Source organism: Taudactylus pleione, unplaced genomic scaffold (assembly GCF_031769625.1).
Source record: "Taudactylus pleione unplaced genomic scaffold, aTauple2 ptg000039l, whole genome shotgun sequence".
In the NCBI taxonomy this organism is placed as follows: Eukaryota; Metazoa; Chordata; class Amphibia; order Anura; family Myobatrachidae; genus Taudactylus; species Taudactylus pleione.
In genome coordinates, this window is record NW_028284441.1 from 5,861,636 (window position 1) to 5,878,637 (window position 17,002).

The following is a 17,002-nucleotide window of genomic DNA, read 5'->3' on the forward strand; positions in this document are numbered from 1 at the left end:
GGGGGGGGGGTTACTGCTGGGGTACTGCATACGGGGGGACCTCCACTGGGGGCACAACAAGGGGGGATTACTACAAAGGGGGGACTACTACAAGGATAATAATGCATTATTAGTGCATTATTACACTATAGTCAAGGATAAAGAAAATGTACAGTAAAAATAGCAAAATTGTTTTCACTATTGTAGACAACAATGGTTAGAGTTATAATTAAAAATACAAATAATTTAAAAACATGGTATCACAAGTTAAAAGTCAGGCTTAAAAATAAATAACGCATGAAAAATAATGAAATTCTTACTTAAAATTGGAAATGTATTCCTCAGGCAGATTCTATATGTTGGACGTTTGTGTCTCAATAAATATTTTTAGTTTTAAATTCTATTATGAAACCACTGTAATGAGACAGTTATGCAAATCCTCACATTCCTGTAAATTAGGCTGTTTCCTGCATTTTTATAAAAGATTCCTTTCCGCACAGAGCATCCTTGAACTTTTGTAAATGAGTAAAAAAGATAATGGTCTGTAAATCAATGACCATTTCAGAAATCAGATGCTCCAGAAATACCTATCTGTTATAGTAATTGCCCAATAATACAAGCTAACGTCAGTGCTTATACAATATGAATACAGGGCATACTTTAATTACATTGCCATTTCCTAACCATATGTACAGTACAATAGTTAAGGAACAAGTGTCTGATTTAATATCCTGGATGTAAGAGTGACATATTTTGAGTTGCAGATATCTTAAGATAAAACATGACCTGCTGGTGGTACTTGAGGCCTGGAACTGAGTACCCCTGGTATAGACTATTTGTAGGCAGCTGCTAAATAAAGATAAACGTATATATGTAATACTGTATCTCCAGATATGAAATAAGAGGAACTTTGGCTGCGCAAAAAAGTCTATAACTCACAAATAGCAAAATCACAAATGTATTATACAATATAAAAAAAATGAAACAATATGTATAATCTAATTGCATAAAAACCAACAATGCTAAAATAATCATTCACATGACATGGATGTGAGTGCTGCCAGAGCATATATTTAATGTGAGACAACCCTCTTATGTTAGTAGCAAAATGTTAGTGTTCATTATGAATAGTCTCAGTGGGGGGTCAAAATAACACCACTCAATCAAAGGTCATAATACCTTTCCCCCCGATATGATGGTATGTTGCAATGGCTTTTAGGCAAATCCTTTGGATATACAGATGGCACCGCTCTGTATTGTGTGATCTGGAACCATTCATCTTTGGATGTCTGTTGCTGGCTCTGGTTTCAGACTGGGATCTGACCTCCCCAGCGTGCCTGTAGAGCAGGGGTGGGCAATAAGTAGGCCTCCAGCTGTTGTGGAACTACACATTCCAGCATGCTCTGTCACTGTTTTACTTTGTACTAGAAAAATTAGTCAGGAGCTGATTTGTTGGTACTTTATCTCTCTCCACTTTATCACTCTCCAAGATTTGGTAACTCAATATGAAACTATTCAGTTAATTAGTCAGCATTTGGCCCAAAGGCCAAGATTGGAATACATGTAAAAAAATTCTACTACATACAGTAACTATAAAAAGTAATGATAATAAAAAATATTTTTCAACTGTTCAAATGGTTCAAGATTACACAACACAGAGTGATGAGATCTATACCCAAAGGATTTGCTTACTAAATAATTAAATTGCAGCATATCATTGTATTGAGAGACAATTAATTTATTACCTTTCATTGAATGTTATTTTAACCTCCTACTGAGACTATAATGAACACTGACATTTTGCTACTAATGTAAGAGGGCTCTCTCACATCAAATATATGCTTTGGCACTGCTCATATCTATATTATGTGAAGAACTATTTTAACAAAGTCTGTTTCCATGTTGTTAGGTTACTCATATTCTTCATTTTCTGATTAAGGTATTCAATAAGGGTTGGGTATGGGATGCCGGTGCTCTGGATCCCGACGGTCAGATTCCTGATGCCGACATCCCAACAGGGTTAGGATACCAACACTTGTCAGTCAGTATCCTAACCCTACCGCTCTCCCTACCCATAACCCTTCCTCCATGGTTCCTAAACCTGACCTTTCCCTCCCAGCACCCTAAACCTAACCCTCCCGCCTTAGTTACTAACCCTAACCATAGTGCCTAACCACTTATCCAACCACCCCCCCCTAACCCCAGTACTTACCATCAGGATACCGGCATTCGGGATGCCGGCGCCGGGATTCTGATAGGTGTCGGGATTCCGGTGCAAGCATTCTAAGCGCCGGCATCCTGACTGTCGGTATTTTGACCAAATCCCTTCAATAGTCATAGACTTTTCTGTGCATCCAAAAAGAAAAATCCCTCCCCCCACCCCGCCCTGTACATTCATCCTTAAATGGTGTAGTTGCTGAAAAAGCAGGTGGTCTTAGGGCATTCTGACATAGAGAAAATCCATGTGTCATAGGGCGAGATGCTGGAAGGGGAGAAATGTGGTCAAACCCCCAAAATGCGTGTTTGACCGCATTTCTCATATGCACCAATCCCCAGAGTGCATTGCTCTATTGCGGTGGGTAACGCCATCTTCCTGATGGCCTTACCCATAGAAGCCTATGGGCTTCTCTCCACAGAGTGCTGATAGAGGGATCCCTCCCAGCACCCCCCGCGGCGCGTGCGCAGAAGGACGTCAGAGAAGCTTCTAGGTCATAGACCCGGAAGTCCCTCCATCGCAGAGGGACGCTCTTACCGACAGAGCAGTCCTTTGTGGTGATCATACATACCAGCATTACCAATGCCGGCATGGTTGCGAAGACCGGAGGAGTGCCTCGCATCCCGAGTGTGATGCGCCATGCAACCTGCCCGCAATGTGTTTCCACCTTCGGCCTAATCAGTATATCAGTATAGGGCAGAATTCCCTATGGGCAACGACATAAAATTACATATTCACTACAAAGGCAAACCAACCCTTGTAGTGAATAGCACTATGGTTCTTCCAAGCACATCTGGTGGCAGGTGGCTCACTATGCTATCTTCACATGGATGTCAAAATGCTACTTATAACATGTCCAAAATAGAGACTATTATCTTCCCTTCTCCCAGAGTCACAACCTCACCTCATACTACCTCGCCATTAGTAACACCATAATTTCCTCAGTCTCCCCAACCTGCTGCCTTGTTGTCACATTTGACCTCACATCCAATCTCTCCCCTGTCCTGTCAATTCTACCTGCAAAATATGACCAGAATGCCCCTACTCAGTTGAATCACTATGGAGGCAGGGGTGGGGCGGAGGGGGGGTGCGAAAAGTATCGGGTGACACTTTCAGAGGGGGTGACACCAAAATAGCAGAGTAGCGGTGATGGATGATGCAAGCATGCTCATGTAGTACTAGGCAAGCCCCCAGCGTGACGTGAATGGGGACATTACGGGAAGCAATCGGGAAGCCGACTGCCTAAATACCGGCAGCCGGCTTCCCGACTGTCATATCCCGGCAAGGGTGAAATGCCAGGCGTCTAGATGTAGACGCCCGCATTTCCCCGACGCCGGGAGATCGGCGCCCGGCATCCCAATCGTAGCGATGCTGGGCGCCGCGAGCGGACAGCCGCGGGGGGGAGGGTTAGGTTTAGGGCTCCCGGGGGGGACTTAGGGTTAGGCACCCCCCCGGGAGGGCTAGGGTTAGGCTAGGGGGAGGGAGGGTTAGGCATCCCCAGGGGGGACTTAGGGTGAGGAACCCCCTGGGGGACTTAGGTTTAGGCAGCGGGGAAGGGGGTGGTTAGGGTTAGGCACTTAGAGGGGGGCTTAGGGTTAGGCACTTGGGGGGGAAGTTAGGGTTAGGCACCCTTAAGGAGGGTTAGGGGGGTTAGGTTAGTAGATACTCACCTATCCACGATCGGGATTTCCAGCGCTGTCGAGCTTCCGCTGCTCGGAACTCTGCTGATGTCGGCCTGCCGCTAACGGGAATCGGTATTTCATACCCATTCCGACATTACATGTTGCCACGCCCCCAAAATATCATACACCAGGGGACGTGGCTTCGTGGACATGATGCCACGCCCCTTTCTTACTAAAGATAAACCTCTTACATACTCTTATATCATCTCTCCCCACTGCTACTGAAACCACCTCATATCTGAAATCCTCCTCAACCTCAACTATAAAACCATAAACCACCCTCCTTTTAAATCACAAACCTAATCTCAAAATACTCTCCCTCTCCTCTCTAAGACCTATCTCTGGCATGCATCTCCTGTCTCTGATAGTCAGACTGAGGATTTTGCCTTAAATGCCTATTGTAAAGTAGTGTCTATATATTATAACTTTTGCCATATGTCAAAAAAATCTGGAAAAATTATGCATAAATGAAGGAAAAAAAAAATAGACACTTAAGTCTGCTGAAACCAACTCTCATTCCCAACTATAATACTTCTCCTCTGCTATTACCACTTTGGAATTCCCTACCATCTCTGATTATACCCTTGTACTGTCTTTATTAGTGCCTACTCTTACCAATACTACACTCACTGGCACACCCTCACAACTGTCCCCGCCTCCACTCTGATACACACTCGCTCTCTTTTCTCGACTGATGCCTTTATACCATTAGATTTAAGCAGAGCCGTAACTAGACTTTTTGGTGCCCTGTGCCAGAAAGAGCATTGGCGCCCCCCTCATTTTTGAAAGGGACATAATTCACCCAAGAAAAGGCCATGGCTTCATGGGGAAGGGCCAGGGAAGAGATAGGAGAGGCCAGGAGATGCTGGGGATGAAAAAAACAAAAGAGGCCCAAACAGCGCCCCTTGACCTGTGGTGCCCTGTGCGATGGCACCGTCCGCACTACCCTAGCTACGGCCCTGGATTTAAGCTCTCTGGTCCCTCCCTGCCATTTGTTGTCATGTCTGCATTTATTTTGCCTTTACTATATGTCTCTGTTTTATGTTTATCCTGTTTTTCCCACTGTCTGGCATTTTTGAGCAGTGCAGCACCCCAAAAATGGAAAACAATAAAAATAATAATACAAGTGCCAGCATGACCATTGGTGTTACTAGCTGCCTATTGTAATACAAGGAAGGGGGATGTAAAAAGACAGACTATTATAACAGTATATTAGCTGTTATCTCCAGTTCACTCCTAGGTTTCACATAATTATAGTGTATTCGTATTTTTTGTGTCACATGCTGAACTACAGATTGTGTTGAGCAGGTTCAGTGAACTAGATGCTTTATGCTTTATACCACTAATGTTAATTTCATGTTTTACTAGCATTTACCTACAGTACGGTACTACCACAGTTACTAGTGCTTGCAAGCATTTCAATAGAGAGAGTTCCTGGTTTCAGAACACATTTTTTTTCTGTCCTCATGCGTTTAACATGGGTAACATCAGTAATGTTCTTAAGCTTCTAGTAGTTTAGAGGGAGCTACAAATGAGCACCAAAGACTAGCAGTAACACTGATAATAAACATATGAACTCGATACTTGACAATGGCCCGGTGGGTTTGAAACGCGTTGGTGGCATAAGGAGAAGATGGTCACTGCGCTTTGTGGGATTTCATCTGTTGACACCAGTGCGCGCTGTTAATTTTTACTCTTTTATTTTTGGGTGTCCATATAACTGGATTTTTTGTGGAACTGAATTATTATTCTGCAATGAACACTCATACATTTTTGATAGCGGATGATTCCATGTCTGTCTTGGTATACACAGAATTAAGTGCTATGTGTTTGTTACAAATTATATTTCTCTGTCTCCTGAGACAAAGTCTCCTGTCTTCTAAAACAACTTTTATGTCCTTACATTGGATTATTAACACTGAGCGCTATTAGACTATCATGTGATTCTTTAAGCCAGGCTTGTCCAACCCGCGGCCCGCGGGCCGCATGCGGCCCAGGTCGGCTCGTAATGCGGCCCGCATACCTCTCAAGTGTCCCGTATTCAGCGGGACATTCAGGATATGTCCCGCTGTTCCGGGATTGCTCACTGTAGTCCCAGCGCCCCCAGACCATGCCCCCACGCTCTCCTTCATTCACTGTGCCGCCAGCGTAATCACCAGTGGCGGGCTGGGCCGGGGGGCAGGGTGCCATGTGTCCCCCGGGCCGCAGCATCATGCGGGCCGCGGGCCGGTGCAGTCTGTGTCACTGTGACACAGACTGCAACGCGCGTGTAGCGCTGACCGGACGGAGTCCGGTCAGCGCTACACAGCACAAACACACAGCCGCCGGAGCCGGCAGCTTTGTGTTTGCTGTAATCAGCAGCCGCTGAGAGTCTGTCAGACTCTCAGCGGCTGCCGCTGCTCCCACTGCGGGAGCCATCTTCGGGCTCCCGCAGTGGGTAATGGGAGAGCCGTCGTCATGATGACGTCTCTCCCATAATGCAAAGCGGCCAGAGGAGCCGGTGGAAGCGTTGGGACCAGGAACGGGAGTTTCAGGTAAGTGTTTTTTTTTTTTTTTTTTTATTAAGTCTCTCTCTACTAGGGGCGGGATTACTATGGGGGCACTACCAAGGGGGGGGGATTACTATGGGGGCACTACCAAGGGGGGGGATTACTATGGGGGCACTACCAAGGGGGGGATTACTGTGGGGGCACTACCAAGGGGGGGGTTACTGTGGGGGCACTACCAAGGGGGGGATTACTATGGGGGCACTACCAAGGGGGGGATTACTATGGGGGCACTACCAAGGGGGGGTTACTATGGGGGCACTACCAAGGGGGGGGATTACTATGGGGGCACTACCAGGGGGGGATTACTATGGGGGCACTACCAGGGGGGGGATTACTATGGGGGCACTACCAGGGGGGGGATTTCTATGGTGGCACTACCAGGGGGGGATTACAACTGGGGGCACTACCAGGGGGGTGGATTACTATGGGGGCACTACAAGGGGGGGGGACTAATACTACTGGGGGCACTACAAGGGGGGGACTACTACTACATTACTGTTATTTTATTTTATGTGCGGCCCAAACCAAGTTTTCATCTTCTAATGTGGCCCAGGGAAGGTGAAAGGTTGGACACCCCAGCTTTAAGCGGTTACATTTCTTTGAATATCTTAAACAGCTGCAGTGTTTTGGAGCACCTGTATGGGAAGTAACTATGATTATTATTGAAAAATATCAATGCATAGCCGGTGTGTACTTGGCTTCATTCTGATGAATGTATAAGATTTATATCTTCGTTGCAGATATTTATTTTATCTTTATTTTATTTTGATTTAGGCTTTGGTTTGGCATTTATTGTATATCCAGAAGCTTTAACAAAGTTACCAGTTTCTCCTCTTTGGTCGTTCCTGTTCTTTTTCATGCTCCTTACCTTGGGACTAGACTCTCAGTTTGCAATGATAGGTAAGAGTGCTTTTAAATTACGGTTTTCATGAATTCACTTTAATTGGACTTGTCTTACAATGTGATAGACATAATAAACACAGCAGTTCTTTGGTTATTCAGGGTCTATTTATTTAAAGTAAATCTGTATAGCTGCTTTTGCAGCAATAGAGTTTAAAGTTATGGCTACACTGTATTTAGCAATCTAGGGATCCTTTTGGATACCTGCGTTATGGTTTGACAGGTGTACCTCACCAGTCAGACTGCCCACCTGCTACTGGTGCAGCCGCTGGCCTCTCCAGCTTCGCAATACTGCCCCAGAAGGGTTCAGGGTAAAGCCATCTATGGGGCAGAAGAAAGCAGCAAAATACCAATTAAATCTCTGATTTCTCCAGTGTTTAACTGTTGTGAAATTTCCTTTCTTTGGTTAAAAGATGAAAGATTTTTCTTAACTTTGTAAATAGACCCCTGAGTGCCTCATAACGTTTTCCATGGTCAGTTAGAAGCATAAGGCATAACATGCACAGTTGTAACATTTTATTTACGTTAACAACCTAGTAGAAGTCAATGTCATTATTTATAGCAATGGAATTTAGTCCAGCTCTTGGCAATGTTTTTTTCCTGCAAACGTCATATTGGAGGCCTGTGCTGTTTGTTTAGGAATCGCAAACTATTGAAATGAAAATTTGGGGAAAAAGTGCAGCCTTCAGCAGGGCTAATCGGGGGTATCCAGAGTGATCCCCCATGTCAGAGCATCTTTTTGGGGGTGTTAGGGTGATTTCCCCAAAAATCAGCAAAGTTTTCGCTGATTTCAATTTCGCCGGCTGCCGTTTTCGACGATTTCAAATTGAATACGGGTATAAGCGGGGGCATGCGCGATACTTTTTCGCTGGTAAAAGCTCCGATGTGTGGCGAAAACTTCGACATGCATAGACGGCGAAGTTTACGTTTCAAATTGAATACCCCTAAAATACTCAACTCCCCTGATGTTAATGGCAGCTGTAAGTACAGTGATGGCAGGATGTAGAGCATCTAGATATGTGGCCACAATAATGACTCCACTGGCAGCATTAAATAAGCTATATCCGTTTCACATATGTAAATCATAAGTGCTCTAGAGGGCAATACACCCATGCACATTTCACCCCACATCCAATGTAAGTCATCTCTTGGTACATGTATCAAGCTAAGATATTCTTACTATACTCATTAATTAATCATCTTCTATTTTAATATGCCCGTTTTTAGAATAACTACATAGTAATTATCTAAGTAAATATGTATTTTGCAGAAACTATCACAACATCTATACAAGACGCATTTCCTCAGCTCATGAGAAGAAGACGGATCCCTGTCACTATTTGCTGTTGCGCTGTTCTGTTTCTGCTTGGGCTGCTCTGTGTTACCCAGGTACTATCACTACCATTTAGATGTTTATGGTGAGAATTATCATGCATGGCGAGATATGGGAGCTGATTCTGAGCCGCACACTCCTGCGACTACTATAGCGCAGGGGCTTCACTAGGGTTGGTGTTACGTTTTTTTTTGCTGCAGTCGCATCTGCGACTTTATGCTAATGCAAGTATCAGCCCTTCCCCTGGTGTACAGCTCTGCGTCTGAATGCGCAAGGCCTGGAATGCCCACTTTAAGCAGCTGTAATCGCAACCATTGTAAGCACCATCAGAAGTTGCATCCGTCCCATGCTAGGTGCATAATTACCGTCAGAGTATGGCCTCCAATATGCGTGCCTAAGCGTCTGAGTTTGCAACTACTAATGTGGAACGCCAGCGACACTCCCATAACACACCTTCCAGTCACCGCCTTGAAATGCCCAATACATTCCGGGGTCAGTGCGGCTGACGCCTCTTGGGGTCAGAGTATGAATGCTAATTATCAGTAAAGAGAGGTATCCTGCTGAATGGATCCTAACAAGTTTACTGCATCCAGTGGCATAACTAAGAGGGGTCAGGTGGGTAGGTGCACTGGGCGTTGTCAAACCGGTGGCGCGGGGAGCGCTGCTGCCCGCTGTCCTGGTCAGTGGTTAGTGTGTAGTGCAGACCAAACTGAGGGCCTGATTCAGCAAGGATGACTATTGCTAATGCATATGCAGTTAGCTGATTGTTGCGTACTGCGCATGCATATGCATTGCACGTATGCAAAGACACCACTGCGATCACACTGCAATCACGGAGACCACGCAGAGCCATCGCAGAGTGATTGACAGGCAGTGAGCATTTGGAGGTGGTGACGGGGGTTGGTCAGAGGAACACATTTGAACTGACAGTGAGTGTACTACACAGCAGTAGTGTTTGTTTTAGAAGCCAATAAGAGTCAGACAGACTCTCATTGGCTGCAGCACCCAGGGCCAGGGCCGGGCTGGAGCTCACTCATAAGCTCCGCCTTCTGGCTCCCACAGTGGGTGAATGGAGAGACGTGATGACGTCATCACGTCTCTCCCATAGTGCCGAGCTGGACCGGAGGAGTGGATGGCAGTGGGCGCAGGAGCAGGGAATCGGGTCAGTATAATGTGTGTCTGTGTCTTATGTATAAGGGGCACTGTATAATGTGTACTACTGGGGGCACTGCAGAAGTGGCACTACTGGGGGCACTATATAAGTGGTAATACTGGGAACACTGCATAATGGGAACTATTGGGGGCACTGAATAAAGGGCACTGCATAATGGGCACTGCATAAGGGACACTGCATAATGTGCCCTACAACAGGGGCATTGCAAAAGGCACACTACTACAGGGGGCATTGCAAAAGGGGCACTGCTACTGAGGACATTGCATAAGGGTCACTACTACAGTGCACATTCCATGAGGGGCACTACTACTAGAGGCATTGCATAAGGGGCACTACTACTGGGGGCATTAGGGTGCATATGTAATGGAAAGGAATGTTCCCAGTGTTACGAGAAATGTTGGTGTGTCATGTTGACATACCCCATTTTTAGTGACCACAGCCCTTGTTGTATGCGAACACGCCCACTTTTTCAGTATGCATGCCTAAGGTGCACGCATATAGTGGGGGGTCTCCATTTTTCATCTTGCCATGGGCTCCGAATACCCTAGTTATGCCACTGACTGTGTCAGTACTATTTTGAACAAATCACCTACAGATGTGTCCTTATACACTGTGGCTCAAATCGCTCCAAATAGCCCCTCTCAGCACACAGGTGACTCAGGAGCGCCAAGCGACTTGTCTCCAAATGTGCGACTTCCCACAAATAAATCCACTAGAAGCAATAAAGCTGTATTACTAGTGTACACAGACCACTGTGATATGCGACATTTGTACATCTGACTGAGCCTGAATCTGGGCCAAAATGGTTCTGATGCGAAAAGACATGGCTTTCCTCATGCTAAGTTTCGTTGTGCTTATTCTGTGACTTTGTATGTGAGTGAAACCAATTCCTGTGCAGTTAAAGTCGCAGCGTAGCATCTCTAGTACACTGTGAGTGACTTTACAACGTTTGTGCAATGCGTATAAGACACAAGATTTAAAGAAAAATATGGTAAGCTACTACTGAGTTTCTCAGTCACACCAGGCGTCTCATGCAATATGACATATAGATGCTAGATGTATAAGGACACATCTGTAACCCAAAGACCATTTGAAAGACATGTTTTGGCAATGCGTTTCATGCTCTACCAGTTTCCTCAGGAATTATGGAACTTCAAAACCATGAAATGCATAAAAATCAGTGTCTATGGAACCGTTTTGGATTAGTTTGTTATTTTAAATAAATGCATCTTTCTGTGTTTCTGTGAGTCTTCAGCTGCAATTAATTTATTCATAACAATTCCTAGACATTCATTGGGCGGAATTCAATTCTTTTCATCCCCTATCGCGCCCGACGGAGCTATTCTATTCTTGCTCCTGTCGGGCGCGATCAGCTGCCAAGCGCTACATTTCAGCTCGCAGCCCCTGGGGGATGAGAGCTGAAATGTGCGAAAAGTTACATGTTTGGGCGCCCAAACATCACTTTTCGCGATCGCGCCCAGCACTTTGGTTGGGGTTAGCCATTTTACGCGGCTAAACCCGACCACTTTGGGTGCGATCAGCGTGAAACGCTGGCACAATTGAATAGCGGCCCGCGATCTCCTGTCACTTTAGACGGGAGATGCGGGTCGCGAAATCAATTGAATTCTGCCCATTGAGAGAGTCCCGGCATTACAGCCACTTTATAAAAACTCTGTTACTCCAGTGTTATTGTTTTAATTAGCAGTGCCCTCTTCCCCATGTGCTCATGTTAATACCTAATGCCTAATGCTCCATGCGCTTTTATTTATATGGGGAAATAGGTGGCTAGTAAAGACTAAGACCCTCATTCAGAGCCGTACGCTCTGAGCAGAGCGCACGCTCTGAATGAGGGCCACCCTCCATAAAAATGGAGCGTCCTCCTGGACGCTCGTATAGCTGTGGGTCACCAACCACAGCCTATACGAGCGTGCATTTTGATGGCCGCGATGGTCGTGACCATCGCGACCATCGAAACTGCGAGCCGGAGCCTGCGGTTGAGGTTTTCAACCACAAGCTCCGGAGTGATTTTGACTCTAACAGAGCCAAAATCACTCCCACTGACATCACTAGTGATGTCAGTGGGCCGGCTTCTGACGGGAGGCGTTCCCATGGGAACGCCCCTGTCAGGGAGGCACGCCCCCGGCACGCCCACCAAAGGGGGCGTGCTGTCAATCAACATCGACAGCACGCCCCCTTTGATCAGACACAACGAGCGAAGGACTTTCCTTCGCTCGTCGCGTCTGGCGCATGCGCACGATGGAGCTCCCTCCGTCGTGCGCATGCTCAGTGAAGAACATCGACCCACTTGCGAGCGGACAGCCGCTCGCGAGTGGGTCTGAATCAGGGCCTAAGCACAAAATAATATTAAAACGTGGAAAGTAAATAAAAAAATTATGTCTGCTCTCCCCAAAATTGTGATGGCCTCGGTATATGCCTAGTCTGGCTACTGGTAAATACTACCCTATAACTGTGTTACTCTGACACTGTGATGTTATCATGGGTAATGTAGTGAGTGTAGAGGTGAGTGCAACAGTGTCGTTAAAATAATGAATACCTCTCTATAAAAGGTAATGTACAGATCCCTGGAGCTAGCAAGGGTTAAAGGTAAGACCCTGAAACTGTAACATTGCCCATCACTGATACTAGGGAAAGGAGAAGTCATGAGAAATATTAATGCAAATGAAATATAGTGGCATTGTAACTATAATGCAGAAGTGAGAACTTTTGCAGAATTTATAGTCTATGATTAGGAAAACAACCATTAACTCTGCTGTGTGTTGCTGAATTAAGACAATATGAAATGTGAGATATTCCAAATGTGAAAAAATAATGAATATAAAAATCAATAAAGACTAATATTTAATAATAAATTAAAATAATATACATGATAAAAAATACTTATGCAAACCCACTGGATAAAAAATATATCATATTAATGTTTTAGCCACAAAAACAGTATGACCCATTCCTATGTATACCCCAGATGTTGTAAGCATGGCCATTAAGAGCTGACCCAGGCCTGGGTGAATGGGCGTGACCTAATCACGGGAGGCGTGGCTATTCCCCCTCAGAAGCACTTGTGCTGGGCAGCTCACAGGAAAGAGGGAGGGGGGGGGCTGTGTTGGAGCTCCAACAAGCCTGGGCCAGGGTAATTAGTATCCACCCCTCCCCCCTCTCTTGGTGTAGTTGGTCCTTATGATATATGATTTGTAATTATAATCGCTAACTGGACTATTGCCAATCAGTACACTGATAGAGGGATGGTCTCCTTCTGGTGGAGATGGTATATCCACAGTGTAGTCCTCAAATAGCATGGTAAAAAAATAGGTGAAATTCACTGATGAGCCCAAGAGTTAGGTGAAGCAAGGTGCTAAAGAGCACCTTGTTTATGATATACCCGCTGGATGAGCTACAGACTTGCTGTGGAACGCTCAGACCAACCTCCGCTCATATTACCCACATTTTGCTGCTTCACATAACTCCTCCTTGGTTCACCAGTGACTTTCACCAATTTTTTCACCATGCTATTTGAGGACTACATATGTATATGTACCATCTCCACTAGAAGAAGACGATCTCTCTATCGGTGCACTGATTGGTAATTATAATCGTTACTTGGACAATTGCCTATCATGATGTAGAAACAGAAGAGAGATTCCGCACAGAACCTAGGTCAATTAATTAATTATAAACCAACCATCTTTAATCCATATACTAATTGTATCATTAACAATTGTTGGTGGTGCTCCCAAAGCCCAGTTTTGTGCATACAATAAACAGAAGAGAGAAAAAAGCAGGACTAGTTGCTGGGGCACTCTTCATGAATATTCATATACATATTAAAATCTAACTTTTATTATAAATCAGAAAATTATAATAGGTACCCACAAATAGTAATTAGTGCTAACAGGTGTTATGTATTAATCACCTTCAGCAAAAGAAAATAACTTCTATTTCATAGAGTATTCAGGCAAAATATTATTGATTGAACATTCCACCAAGTTAAGTTGACTTTAGATTTGATAAAAAATTGACACTTACAGGTATGTTTGTCGCGCAATTAGATGGTTTTAAAGTGCTCTGCCATGTGTATTCTAGTCCCAATTTCTCCTTTTTTAACCTACAGCACCTGATATTCCCAAGTGGTCTCCCATCCAAGTACTAACCAGGCCTATTACTGTTTAGCTTCCAAGATCAGACGAGATTGGGCAGATCAGATAATGTATGGCTTTATATATAAATTAATAGGGAAAATGGTATTCACACCGGCCCACGGTCAGAGCATAGATTTATTAAATGTAGGACCCGCCGCATGTGAGTAGTCCTTTTTATTTATAAAAATAATGTTCACAAACAGTTATGCATGAGCATACATTATTTGTTACACGTAGGAGTGGTGTATTTTACTTATGCTAAATCATACATATCACACGTGTAACCAAACATAGAGGAATGTATGTAACGGAGTATCTCAAGAATTGTATATACAGATGGTATTGCATACCCATGTATTTCATCCTTTTTTAGCAGTAATCATATCATCATTACATGCTTAAATGTAGAGATATCTATCACAAAAACAAGTATCCTCAATGCTCATAATAAATTTATTCAATTCCTGTGGTGTCTGGATTTCATAAAGCAAAGTCACTTAGTATTGTGTGCACTATTTTCCTTTAAATACAGAATGCCTATGATTACATTTCATTAACCATCAATAGTGAATCATGCATAAAAGGCACAATAAACATTTCCTTGTTAGAGTGCCAAAGGTAGAGCGTTCACAGATTTTAATATCCTGCATCCACGTAGATTGCTACATATTAACAATTAAAGCCATCAATTATCAACATAGTATTCCTTATGCACAACCACGTGACATCTGCTGGGTGTGAAGTTAAACTGATCATTAGACACGGAGGTCCATCAGTTATTTTGCATGATCACACAATACCAATACTGTGGTGACATGGAGTCTGGTCCATGCACTGACTGATTCTCCATGTGACGTGTAGTATTTTCAGAGGACGCGCGTTCGCCCGGCTGAGGGCTTGTTCACCTCATCCATGCTGCGTATCTAGTAACCGCTACGTTAAATATGCATGCCATTATCATTACCGCAATTTCTGGGCTTCTATTGGGTAGTAGAGGATTGTTAGGGAGACGTGTACATGCCTCCTGCTGAAGCCATAGGAAGTCATGTGAGCGCACTATTGTCCTATAACCTTAGAGATATGTCACGATGCATGCTGGTACCAAGTTAGACTACATTTACCAGCATGCATCGTGACATACGACTAAGGTGAAATCCAGACACTACAGGTATTTAATACATTTTTTATGAGCATTGAGGATACTTGGTTTTGTGATAGATATCTCTACATTTAAGCATATGATGATATGATTACTGCTAAAGAAGGATGAAATACATGGGTATGCAATACCATCTGTATATTGTGACACAGTCGGGATAGGGATCCCCCTTCTGGGGTAGACAGACTCCCTCTTTACACACACCGCAGCTGGAGAAACAGGACACAATTCTGGGGTTCTCGTACAAGCTGGTCGAAGCCAGTCTTTATTGTGCCAGGTACATAAATAAAACAAAACATAAGCAAAATCCTAACCCATCTGGGTTCTAACTAGACAGTAAGTTCCCTCACTATAAGAACACTAAACTGAATCCCCGTCCACGGTAACTTCTGGTTTATAGCCAAGAGTGTCTCAGAGCAAGGTAACCTGCGGTGTGCTCTCCCAGGTATGAGACACTGAGCTACAACTGAACACAGCTTAAATCAGCCAGTTCCAGGTGTAAGGCCTAATGAGCCTGCTATCAGACTGAAAGGCCCAAAACCTGGATGGAGCCCTCCCTCACCTCACATCCACACCCCCAGGACCCAAACCGGCTTTTCCAAAAGCTGATTCTCTGGTCTGTTTACAAAACAGTCTTATCCTGGGGGGTTTTAGAACACATAGGACAAAAACCAAGGACAAACATACCTGTCATTGACCACTTTACCAGTGCTTCTATCACAATTTACAATTCTTGAGATACTCCATTACATACAATCCTCTATGTTTGGTTACACGTGTGATATGTATGAATTAGCATAAGTAAAATACACCACTCCTACATGTAACAAATAAAGTATGCTCATGCATAACTGTGTGTGAATGTTATTTTTATTAATAAAAAGGACTACTCATATGCGGCAGTCCTACATTTATGAAATCCTTGCTCTGACCGTGGGCCGGTGTGAATACCATTTTCCCTATTAATTTTTATCTACAGCCATACATTATCTGATCTCCCCAATCTCGTCTGATTTTGGAAGCTAAACAGTAATAGGCCTGGTTAGTACTTCGATGGGAGACCACTTGGGAATACCAGGTGCTGTAACAGGGGCGTATCTATAATGGGTGCAGGGTGTGCGAGGCACACGGGCCCCTGGGTCTAGGGGGGCCCCGCACCGCACACCCTGCACCAATAGTATTACTTACATCTCCGGAGTCCACGTCGGTGCGGGGGTCGGCGCTGTAAAAACGCCGGGAAAATGGCCGCTGCAGCCATTTTCCCATCATTTGCGCATGCGCAGTACAGGGAAAATGGCCCCTGTGGCCATTTTCCCAGTGACCTGTGCATACTCTATAGACTATGGGCGCACTCTAGTGCCCAGAGTCTATAACTCCGGCGCTGGCCACACACAGCTCAGTGCGCTGCTGGCTGCCAGACAGAGAGGAGGGGCCCGTGTCGGATACTGCACACAGGCCCCCTCCTCTCTAGAAATGGTCCTGTGCTGTAGGTTAAAAAAGAAGAAATTGGGACTAGAATACACATGGCAGAGCACTTTAAAACCATCTAATTGCGCGACAAACATACCTCTGAATGTCAATTTTTTATCAAATCTAAAGTCAACTTTACTCAGTGGAATGTTGACTCAATAATATTTCACCTGAATACTCCTCTATGAAATAGAAATTATTTTTCTTTTGCTGCAGCTGATTAATACATAACACCTGTTAGCACTAATTACTATTTGTGGGTACTTTATAATTTTACTGATTTATAATAAAAGGTAGATTTTAATATATATATGAATATTCATGAAGAGTGCCCCAGCAACTAGCCCTTCTTTTTTTTCTCTTCTGTTTAACAATTGCCTATCATAT

The 17,002-nt window shown here is 44.4% G+C and overlaps 1 protein-coding gene and 1 pseudogene across 1 annotated transcript in view; one reads left to right on the forward strand and one right to left on the reverse strand.

Annotated features, from left to right (window-relative positions):
* Positions 1–17,002, forward strand: part of LOC148538574 (sodium- and chloride-dependent neutral and basic amino acid transporter B(0+)-like) — a 69,190-nt gene that overhangs the window by 36,709 nt on the left and 15,479 nt on the right. Inside the window, exons 7-8 of the mRNA XM_088452588.1 lie at positions 7,200–7,325; positions 8,596–8,714. Of these exons, the coding sequence (XP_088308714.1) occupies positions 7,200–7,325; positions 8,596–8,714 (245 nt within the window). The remainder of the gene's footprint in view (positions 1–7,199; positions 7,326–8,595; positions 8,715–17,002) is intronic.
* Positions 13,950–14,068, reverse strand: LOC148538575 (5S ribosomal RNA; annotated as a pseudogene).